The sequence below is a fragment of the Oryctolagus cuniculus genome, chromosome 2, assembly GCF_051225735.1.
Source record: "Oryctolagus cuniculus isolate XC-2025 breed Fujian yellow rabbit chromosome 2, ASM5122573v1, whole genome shotgun sequence".
NCBI lineage: Eukaryota > Metazoa > Chordata > Mammalia > Lagomorpha > Leporidae > Oryctolagus > Oryctolagus cuniculus.
Genome location: NC_142868.1, coordinates 118,905,852 through 118,917,748, shown reverse-complemented (window position 1 = coordinate 118,917,748; position 11,897 = coordinate 118,905,852). Strand labels below are relative to the sequence as shown.

Here is an 11,897-nt window from a genome sequence, read left to right as displayed (position 1 = left end):
AAAAAAAAAAAAAAAAAAAAAAAAAGAGGCAATCTTGCCATCCACCTTGCCAACCAGGGGCTTTGGAGGCTGGATCCAAAGAAAGGGCAATGTTTCACTGACCTCCCAGAGTTGGAACAACTCAGGCAGCAGGGAAAAGCCAGCACTGGAAACCAAATAATACTTCCCTACACCTGGCTGCCTGCTCATGTATCTAAGCCTTCCTTGTTCTAGATCAGGGAAGATAATGCACCTTGGAGTTTGCCTCTCCCTTCTGTAAATACCTGGGCCCAAGAGGGGAACAAGCCTATTAGAGATGATGCTTAAGAGGAAGGGCAGAGATCTCAACACTCAAAATCATATTTCCCAACCCCACATGATCCTAGAAACAGAAAGAAGTGTCCGCAGAAACAGATATGGGTTCATATGTTCATAGCAGAACACCAAGAACGAATGGGACTTTTGAATATGGAGGGAACATGCGTTGTTTAGTTCTATTCTTAGCAAGAGGGTGAACAAGAAAGGAATGGTCCACTGCAGAGAGCAGACATCAACAAATGTATGCACGGTAATGTAAGAACTAACTCATGATTATTTCTCATGTCTCATTGTTTAAAATAATTGAAGACCACTGACCACTGGGATGAGGCCAATCTTGATGACAGAGGTAGGAAACCCAAGATCAGACATAGATGGCACCAAGACAATTGCTGCTTTGAATAAATGCCAATCTCTTGGGGGTAATGACCTGATAGGATAGAGGGGTCTGAGTGACTCAAATGCTGAAAAATTCCCCCAAAGCTGGAGCTCCCCATGACATTCTGGCATTGCCAACTTCCCACTTCAGCTTATTCTATTTCACATTGCCATCTCCATCATTGTCCCTCCTCCACTCCCTTCCCTAGTGCAACTATTTCTGTTGTGAGATGTTTCCACGTATTGATGACTGGCAGGAAGTGCAGTGGTCTGAGCCATTTCCTTGGGGAGACAGGGTTTGAAGCACACATTGTGCAATATGCCTGCTTAACATGAAAGGTTTCACTTCCTATGATGGAGAGAATGGTGGCAGGCTTGGGATCCAAGCTACAAGACCAGGATGAGGCACGGCAGAACCGTAGAGATTGTTACGTCAAAGGGCATTGCCCCATGGTCCCAAAATTTCCCTTGAGCAGAAAGAAACAGGAGTTCATGCAGCCTGGATACTAATACCACTTCAACCACATAGTGACATTGAATGAGTCACTTCACCTCTCTTGGCTTTGGTTTTTTCACCCACTATTCACATTCAAGTATCAATCTGTGTCATTGTTAAATTCCCACTAGATACCACCAGACAAGCATTATAGATGCTTTCAGCTGGCAGATTCTGAGGTTCTGGAATGTTACAATTAGAAAATAGTGAAGTGGAAGTGGTTCAAGGTTCCCAATCTATATTCCAAGTCCCAGAAACAGAATGGACTAATGAAGAGCTGATGCTAAGGCCCCTTCCTATTACTAACTTTCATTCTTCTTTGCTCACCTGTAGTCACATCAGCACACTGAGGGCATCTCTATGGTCTCTGTCAGAACAGCCCACAGAACCGACAGACCTCCAGATCCTGTGCGCCCCAGAATACAGATTCCAAGGAAAGATACATTTCCCTCAATAAGACTTGGGGAGCCAGGGGTTAATTTGCAAAGTGAATTCTGTTGAGACAGAACACAGGAATCTATCAGGCCACCCAGACAGGACCTTTGGTGTACATGCAAGTTCAAACACCAAATTTATGAGGGCTCAGAGTTGGGAACTGATTGTTGCTTATCAAACTCACAAGAAGCTGATGCATTACCCAGGCTTTAGATATCCTGAGGAGCAAATAACTTACCAAAAATGGGAATCTTGTGTCTGATTCCTGGTATCAAGGTACTAAGAGCTAAGTTAAGAATCAGAGGCTGCTTGGTAAGCAAACCCATGAAGCTCTCCTTGCCTCATGGTAGAGCCCATTTCCTTCATGCCTCAAATACTCCACCTGTCAGTCAGGGGCTCTCTCCCTTGAACAACACAGAGCAAGTATGATACCTGGCACATAGTAGGCACATGCTTATTTGCATGAAAACACAGTCCAATGCCTGCCCACCCCATAAGACAAACTTCCAACCTGAATTTATATGCTAAGTTCTGTGCAACACTTGGCTCTGAAAGAGTTCACAGCCTCCCAGGGTGGGGTGAGGGTTGGGGGACAGAAAGGTTACTCACTGCTATAGTAAACGCTGTGGTGTAGACATGCTAAAGGGGCTGAGCAAGGTATTTCTAGATTCCATGCACTGTTTATAACCTGGTCGTTCATTCATCCTAACAATGGCCAACGGACAGCTGCCCTGGGGCCAGCTCTCCACTGGTCCCTGCGCTAAACAGGGGCTGAAAACTCTTAGTATGACTAAGAGACATAGTCTCATAATGATATCCTTGAGGCCAGTGCTGTGGCATTGCAGGTAAAACTGCTGCTTGCAGTGCTGGCATCCCATATGGCCACTGGTTCAAGTCTCGGCTGCTCTACTTCATTTTTTTTTAACATTTATTTATTTATTTGAAAGTCAAGAGTTACACAGAGAGAAAAAGAGAGGCAGAGGCAGAGAGAGAGGTCTTCCATCTGCTGGTTCACTCCCCAATTGGCCACAATGGCTAGAGCTGTTCCGATCCGAAGTCAGGAGCCAGGAGCTTCTTCTGGGTCTCCCACATGGGTGCAGAGGCCCAAGGACTTGGGCCATCTTCTACTTCTTTTCCCAGGCCACAGCAGAAAGCTGGACAGGAAGTGGAACAGCCGGGTGTCAAACCGGCACCCATATAGGATTCTGGTGCTTCAGGCCAAGGCATTAACCTGCTGCACCACAGCACAGGCCCCATTAGCTGCTCCACTTCCAATCCAGCTCTCTGCTATGGCCTGGGAAAGCAGTAGAAGATGGCCCAAGTCCTTGAGCCCCTGCACCCAGAGGAAGCTCCTGGCTCCTGGCTTCAGATTGGTGCAGCTCCAGCCATTGCAGCCAACTGGAGAGTGAACCAGCAAATGGAAGACCTCTGTCTCTCTCTCTGCCTCTCCTTCTCTCTCTGTGTAACTTTGACTTTCAAGTAAATAAATAAATCTTTTTAAAAAAAAGAATATTCCTTTTTAAAGATTTATTTATTTATTTCAAAGGCAGAGAGAGAGAGAGAGAGAGAGAGATTTGCTGGTTCACTTTCCAAATGGCCACAACAGCCAGGGGCTGGTCCAGGACAAAGCCAGGAACCAGAAAGTTCATCTTGGTCTCCCACATAGATGACAGGAACCCAAGCACTTGGAACATTTTGTACTGCTATCCCAGGCACATTAGCAGGGAACTGGATCAGAAGTGGAAGCAATGGAAATCAAAACTGGCACTCCGATATGGGATGTTGCTGTTCCAGGTGGCTGCTTAACCCATTATGCCACAATGCCAGTCCCTAGATATTCTTATAGAAACAATATTCCACTTTCAGAGTTCACAGAAAGTTTCCTTGAGGCAGAGTATCCCCCTCTTCCTTTTAAAAAGAGATTGCAATCATGAATGCTTCACTTACTCGCTACCATTTTCAAATACAATTTGATTCACTTGTTTCACTGGTCATGCAGCATTGATATGGCTTCAATGTGAGACTGGCCAAGCCATCAGCACCTGGCCTTATACAATTGCATGAGCTTACCTTCAGCGTCCCCCCAGCCCTCTCAGTAGTGTAGGACCCTGCATGCCCTATGTGCCCTACTCCATCCAAGAGGTCAAGTGTCTCCCCTACAAGGTGTCTGTAATTAATGAAAAATGCCTGAGGTAGAGAACAGCACCCTCAGTGCAGACGGGGAGCACTGTTGTCATTCATTATCCCCATTTACTCACCTCCGAGTGGAAAGGTTCCTAAAGTTAAGTACAAGGAGGTAAGTGAGGCAATGTGTTTGTGTGTGTACATCTTTGTGTCCTCTGCTTTACCTCAGAGATCACAAACTAAATCATTCTTCTCACCTAGGAAAAATCAGTAATTTAATATCGACATCATCTGTACAGTGGTTGTCAGAAAAACGTGTATTTGCATGACAGACTTGCAAGTGTTATAGTTTACTACCCCTTTGCTCTTCCAAGGACTTGAGAATTATTTCACCTTAAAAGCCCCTTCCCCCCACCACCCCCTCCCTTGACTTGATTGTGAAATCAGCTAACCAAAAGAAAATTTTCTCAGTTTGCCACTTCTGCTTTTGAAGGCCATAAAACAGTGAGGGAGCAACTGGCAGATCACAGATCTCTTCGAGGCAAGAGGCACAACAGATCGCTTTGGGATTCTCTCCAGCCACTCTTCATTGTTCAAGTATGACTTGTTCTTCTTTACAACTAGTTCCTAAGGGGGTCTCTCTCTCTCTCTCTCTCTCTCTCTCTCCTTCCTCCCTCCCTCCCTCCCTCCCTTGTCCTCCTCCTCTTCATTCATCCCTCCCTCTCTGCCTGAGGGCTCAGCTTTTTGCAAAACTATTAAGTATACTATATTTTATGATTTATGAAATAGTCCAGGAATGAAGACTGCTACTCTAGCAGCTGACATCAGAAAGGTCAAGGTCAAAATCCTCTGCTCCAGGCCTCCTAACAATACATTCCTTGCTTGGGTTTGATTTAGCAATTGCCTCCCTCTAGACTCTAAGTGAATGCTCCCTCATGCATTCACTCATTTATTCAGAGATGGCTTCTTTGCATGCCTGCCATGTTCCAGATGTGGAGGGAAGCTCATATATGAAAATACCTTCGAGGAAACTGCACTGCAAGTGGTCACTCACTTTCTCCTCTTTACACAGATCTCTAGGACAGCCATGGCAACAGTACCTGAGCTCACCAGTGAGATGATGGCTTACCACAGGTAAGACTGAAGCCTCAAGTGTGAATAAGGCCTCTCTTTCAAGAACATAGTGCTAGGCCGGCGCCACGGCTCACTAGGCTAATCCTCCGCCTCGCGGCGCCGGCACACCGGGTTCTAGTCCCGGTCGGGGTGCTGGATTCTGTCCCGGTTGCCCCTCTTCCAGGCCAGATCTCTGCTGTGGCCAGGGAGTGCAGTGGAGGATGGCCCAGGTGCTTGGGCCCTGCACCCCATGGGAGACCAGGAAAAGCACCTGGCTCCTGGCTCCTGCCACCGGATCAGCGCGGTGCGCCGGCCGCAGCGCGGCGGCCATTGGAGGGTGAACCAACGGCAAAGGAAGACCTTTCTCTCTGTCTCTCTCTCTCACTGTCCACTCTGCCTGTCAAAAAAATAAAAATAAGAACATAGTGCTGTTTGTGCTTGGAGACTAGATGTGTTCCCCAACCTGCAAGAAGGGTTCCAAGTTAACCTGGTTTAAAGACTGATTTTTCACTAACAAGTCCAATATTGGGATCCAGAGGCCATCTAGATATTACTGGTGCAGGTGACAAATTGGAGGAGAAGATTCCAAGCTCACAGAGTTTGGCATGGATGAGAGAGAGCTCAGATTTCATCTGACTCAGCTGGGCTAGAATTTATAACTCAGGGTCCAGCTGGGATCTAGACTATTCCATGCATATCACCATAGAACTGGCCAGAAGCCTTCAGGCAGTTTCAAAGGAAATGTAGTTTGCAATTCAATTTACAGTGAAGACTTATATGCAGGGAAGGAAAGATAAATCTGTTTAGGAGACATAACTGAGCCATGTCTGTTTTTATTACAGTGGCAATGAAAATGACCTGTTCTTTGAGGCCGATGGTCCCAATTACATGAAGGTAAGATTGTGGGCTTAGCTCCCAATCTATGGGGTTCTAACTTGGGGAAAACTCAAAGAAATAGGTTCTGGACCACCTTGTTCCTGTGGCATTTAGTGATAGAATGACTTCCACTCTCCCAGCGAGACAGGTACAGGCTGCATTTCATGCTCAGCTGGCCACTATGCAATTCCCAGTCCACCACAGTTACTCATTAAGGCTTGGTTATGATGGCCATGCTGGGAGTGGGGGTAGTAGTGATCATGTTTGCTGATTCATGCTAGGAAGACAGTCAAGTCTCCAACACAAATTTGATTCTCCTTTTAGGAGATGGGTTCAGCTTATACTAATCACTTGGGTCAAAATCTGAAATTCCAGAGATGACCTTGAGAACTAACATATGTCTACCTGCTTTAGGTTAGAATAGTGTTTTGCTCACTGAGATAAAGTTTATGATAACAAGATATAGATGATGTAATAAAAAGAGGAACCAAGGATTGAGAGAAATTCTTTCACTTGCTACTTGACCTCCTTTGGACCTCATCTGAAAAATACAAGGCATGAACTAGATGGTCTCTAAGATCATCAATCTGCAGTTCTGAAATATTTTCAGTGGTAACTGGGTCTATGGGTGGCAAGTAGGCATTTTCAGACACTCATCCCTATACAGAGCCATGCTGACCTCCAGCTGTCCTTTCTTGTCTATGTGGTGCCTGATAACTTTCCTAAGTGGTACAGTCACCAGCCCAGCCAGGTCAGTTCTGCAGGCTAATTAACAGATAGCCACTTTTCTTTGACATTTTTTTAAGTTCACGATAGCCGCCTCTAGCCTCATAATCCAGTCCTCCTCAGTCTTGTTAAAAGCATATTTCTTTAAAAGTTTGAGGATTGCCTCACTGGTTGGCTCCACCCCTGGCCAGTGCCCCTCAGCTTCTCTGCCTGGCCCTCAGCCCCACTGTTCTGAGTGTGAACGTCTCTCATGCCCAGCTCTCCTTTTTGCTGTTAAAAAGCCCTCTTTAATTGTTTGGTGAGATTTTCAGCCATTATTGTACTTCAGCGGACTTCAGTTAATCCTTTTATGGAGTTCCTCTGGGTAACAGGAAAGTAGTAACTTATTTCACAAGTTGTAATTACTCTTACAGTGTTTACAGAATGCCTGTGGGGCAGCCTTCTGCAACAAGAAAGATCTGAGTAGAGTTAGTGAGAACATGTTGAGCGAGCATAGGTGAATAGAAAATGTTATGATCAGCATTGTCTTGGACAATTGAATGCATAGTGTTAGAGCATTAGTCACAGGAAAAGACAAAGTGTAAGAAGGTATAAGGTGTAGATGAGGCATGTATACAAAGTAGAAATGGGATTAATTCTAAAAGAATAATCTACGGGATGTCTAAAAACCTCCATTCTGGTTTTGGGTCTGCCTCTAACCTTACTGTGTGCTCTGCTGTAAGTAACTTAACCTCTCTGCGCATCAGAGAGACAGAGATTACTGTCAGAAACTCAGTTATCTCTGAGGTCCCTTCCACCTCTCTGCTGCTGCCTGACTACCTTCACGCACCCACTGACTGCCTCGTTTCTCCACAGAGCTGCTTCCAGGACCTGGACCTCTGCTGTCCAGACGAGGGCATCCAGCTGCGCATCTCCTGCCAACCCTACAACAAGAGCTTCCGGCAGGTCTTGTCAGTCGTTGTGGCTCTGGAGAAGCTGCGGCAGAAAGCAGTTCCCTGCCCACAGGCCTTCCAGGATGACGGCCTGAGAACTTTCTTTTCCTTAATCTTTGAAGAAGGTAATTAATGAGAGCTGAGAGCGGAAAGTGCAGCTTCACCCAGGGCCTTCTCAGAATCCATGGCTCAACAGTCACCTAAACACCCTCTCTCCCCTAATTTGAAACCCTGTAGAGATAGAAGGCTCCTCCCCCAACGAGAGCAAAATAAAAGACACCTAGAAACCAAATTATCATCTCTTTAGTTATGCTTCAAAGACCTTAGGTAACTACTGGCTTTCGCTTGCCTTACCACCTCTAAGTTCCGTAAGCTCCCTGTTGAGCTAGTGTTAGCAGCAGCAATCTTTCACATCAGCAGCTCCGTGACTAGTCCACTGTGCATGATCTTAGCACAGAAGCTAAGCACCTTAGGGTGCCAGAGCCAGTGTTCTTACTCACCCCACCCCCTACTTCCCCACAGCCAATGTTATGATGGAACTTTGACCACCCGTGCTTAGATGTCCCCCCAAGGAAGCAAACCCTGCTCCCCCACATCACGAGGTTTGCTCTTCCGATTTTCTTCCTAAATAACACCTGTGCTCTCTGTTTCAGAACCCGTCCTCTGCAACACCTGGGATGACTACAGTCTTGAGTGTGATGCAGTACGATCACTGCACTGCAGGCTCCAGGATGCACAACAGAAATCCCTGGTGTTGTCTGGCACGTATGAGCTGAAAGCTCTCCACCTCAATGCAGAGAATCTGAACCAACAAGGTAACTGGAGACATCCTGGTTTCCCTTCCTTGCCTCCTGGCAGCTTGCTGAGTCTTTATATTCTGAACAAAGTAGAATGCTAAGGCAAATTATCAACACAAGGGAAAAGAAACATATTTGTTTTAAAAAAAAAAAAAAAAAAGCAAGCTTGTAAACTTTTATCTGGGTCCTGGCAGTGACTTTAGTGTGATTGGTTCAGCATGTTCATTTGTTAGCAAAAGGTGTGACTGGGAGTCACACGTACTCCCAGGACCATTGTTCAGTAAGTCACGCGGGGACTGTGCATTGCCAAGGCTCTGTAGTGTGGGCTCCTTTGACAGACAAGCCCTAACTGCCTGTGGGTTCCTTTTTCCTCTGTTGAGGTTGAAACTAGAAGAATGGAGAGATAATGTGTGCTTCCCTATTCCCAACTCTGTCCCCTTGCCCCCAACATTCTTCCTGCCTATTACCACATGGTTCCTTATAGGGAAATTTTACTGACCAGCAGGAACTTTTATCTCTGTACTGTCACTGGCAAATGGTCCAAGCATGGTGAGGCCATAATCAACTGTGGGTAGCTACTTGGCATCGTGCCCCTGTGCCCTAGGCCTGTGTGCCAGATGTGAGCAAGGGGGCAGCTAGCAGCAGCGGCCTGGTCTCCTTAGGGGCAGGATCACTCAGAGGACAGCTTCCTGCTCTCACCAGGCCAGGATAATGCTGTTTCTGTAGGGCTGAGTAGTGAGAGTCATCCTGGCGCCTCCAACTGAGACTGCTGTGATGATTCGGGAAGATCAGCATGCATGTATGTCTCTTTTTGGAGCCACATTTCCAGCTAAGCCGCTCCTCTTCCAATTCTGCCCACTTGCCGCCCTAAGTTCCTGCAACAGCTTTGTTTCCTGATGCCTTTTGGGAGCCTGATGCTACCTCCACATTGATCAAATTGTTCTGCTCACATAGATGGGCACACTGCCTGCCAGTGACACCTGGGCATCCTCCCTTGCCCGGTCATTTTAAAATTAGTTTCCCTTTCATTACTACCATAAAGAGGCACGTTCATAAAGAAATCTTCAGCCTTTCTTCGGGGAAAAACTGAATCATCCGAGTGACCCTGCTATTGTCTGTGAGAAGCCCAGTGGTTCTGTCTGTTAGGCCAAAGGACACTCAATGTAGGTTCCCACAGAGGAGGTTCAGCTGCACGAGTCGTGAGTGTGGGGTCCAGCAGCCGGGACCACCCTTCACTGCTGCGCCCCTGAAGGCCTCTCTCCTTTCTTTAGTGGTGTTCTCCATGAGTTTTGTGCAAGGAGAAGAAAGTAACGACAAGATACCTGTGGCCTTGGGCCTCAGGGGGAAGAATCTGTACCTGTCCTGCGTGATGAAAGACGATAAACCTACCCTGCAGCTGGAGGTGAGTGGGTACCTGGACTGAAGCCCTCCCAGCCCCCTCTGGAACAGCCCAGCCATCACTCACTTCCCACACAGCCATCTGCTCTCCTGGCCCCTTTTTGCACCAAGATAAACACATCTGTTAATTCCAGTGTTCCAGGAACCCTTGGAAAAAACCCCGTACAGTGTTGAGATTGTTCTCATCTGATGGATGGCACATTGGAGCACTAACCAATTAAAGGGATATGTCACCAATCTCCACCTCACTTCCAAAACTGCCCCCCCTCCACCCCCATTCACCACTACCACCACCAGGTCTCCTAGCAAAAACTTCATTTCCAAACCGATATTATTCTACCCAAAGCCACGAGCGAAAATAGGGCAAAAGTACCTGGAAACTAGTAGAAGCTACTAAGTATGTCTAGAAACTTTGGCCTAATTTTCATCTTTTTCTTTTTAAATGTCTATTTATTATTTATTTTTTTCCTATATTTGAATAGCAGAGAGATTTTTCCATCTGCTGGTTCACTCCCCAATACTCACAACAACTGAGGCTGGGCCAGGCCAAAGCCAGGAACATCAAACTCAATCCAGGTCTCCCACAGGGGTGGCAGGGGCATAAGCTCCTGTCTCCCAGGATGCATAAGCAGGAACTAGACCAGAATCGAAGTAGCCAGGACTTGAACCAGGCACTCTCTTAGAAAATGCAGGTGTCCCAAGAAGTGCTTCAACCTGCTGAACCACAACACCCACTTCTAATCTTTTATTTTTAAGTTTCACCTACAAATGCTCCCCAGCATTTGGTCCTAAGATTTTGAAAAGACAAAATATTCTTTCAGGAATCTTTGAAGGGTCCCAAAGATAACTTGGGAGTCTGGCTCCTGGTCCAGCAGCTGGCCAATCCCTTTTCTCTCTAACCAACTAGGAGAATATCTCTACCACAGTGCCTTTGGCCCTAATCTCACCAAGCCTCATTTCTATTTTGTTGCAGAGTGTAGACCCCAACCGTTACCCAAAGAAGAAGATGGAAAAACGATTTGTCTTCAACAAGATAGAAATCAAGGACAAGCTGGAATTTGAGTCTGCCCAGTTCCCCAACTGGTACATCAGCACCTCTCAGACAGAGTACATGCCCGTCTTCCTGGGAAACAACAGTGGCGGCCAAGACCTAATTGACTTCAGCATGGAATTCGTGTCTTCCTAAAGCAAGCCTTACAAGGAGGGTCCGCGGTGCTGAATGTGTTCACCCCTGCGGCTGGCAGACGGGAAACAGATTGTGACACCCCACTGCCTTCCCTTGGGAAAATTAAGGAGAGCTCTTTCCCACCAGCTGGGAGCAGCAGCTCTCTCCTCCCAGGGCCACTCCTCCGACCCTTGCTGAGCCAGCCTCTCTTACCTCTGCCATTCAGGCAAGGCCAGCCTGACAGTTCAAAGAACCTTGGTACCCAGCTTCTATCAGCAACCACTAAATTATCTATTTATGTATTTATTGATAGGGTGGTCTATTTAATCCAAGGAGACCAGAGGCAGCAGCATCTTCAGTATTTATGGAATAAATTTAATCTGAACTTGTATGCTGTCTACATCAAGTCCTTTCACCAGGGCCAGAAGTATATAAGCTTGGGCTGAGTTATTTAAATAGGAATAATTATGGGTGAAGAAGTATGATCACACTGTTTCAATGGTTCTGAAATAAACTATACTGGAAAAAGTCTGTCCTGTTTATTGGTTTTTCTTGGATATGACATGGAAAGACAAAGATAAATGGGGAGGGAGTGCCAAAAACCCTACTTCTCCTTGCTGAGTGCTGCAAGTACCAGAAAACATCCCTGGTCACAAAGACAAGCCTCCCCCACTCACCGCCTCCATTTCTGTTTCTCAATAAAAGGATATTTGGTGCACAAGACTCATCTGAAAAAGCAAGATCAGCCGATGCTTATAGGGAGAAAGGGTTGTCAGTAACAACTGCCAGTGATGGCTCTATTTGCTTATTCAGCCAACATCTATTAGGCAAATGCAAAGGGCTGGGAATATAGAGATAAGAGAAGTAAAGAGTTCCTGGTTAGATGAGAAAGGCAGATATGTACAACGAATAAGGTGACTTGACAAGTAGAGGCAAGATAAAATATAAAAAGGGTATCCAAGAGGAAGTGACAGAATCTGCTGGGGAGGACAGAGGGTCATGAGTATGACAAATGAGTCAAGCATGAAGAGGTGAGCAAAAGTTCCCAAGGTAGCAAAGAAAGGGTACTCCATGTAGAGCAACCAGAATGAGCTAGCACATGGAGGCAGAAGAATTAATGATACAGGAGCCAGCATTGCAGTGCAACAGGTTAAGCAGCT

General features: G+C 46.3%; 1 protein-coding gene across 1 annotated transcript; it reads left to right on the top strand.

The window, feature by feature from the left end:
- Nucleotides 1-4,256: 4,256 nt before the first annotated feature.
- Nucleotides 4,257-11,268, top strand: IL1B (interleukin 1 beta). Its single transcript, NM_001082201.1, is given in 7 exon segments — nt 4,257-4,327; nt 4,803-4,864; nt 5,686-5,737; nt 7,301-7,502; nt 8,031-8,192; nt 9,446-9,576; nt 10,546-11,268. Coding segments are annotated over 6 exon segments (807 nt in total). The 5' UTR covers nt 4,257-4,327; nt 4,803-4,817; the 3' UTR covers nt 10,759-11,268.
- Nucleotides 11,269-11,897: the final 629 nt, after the last annotated feature.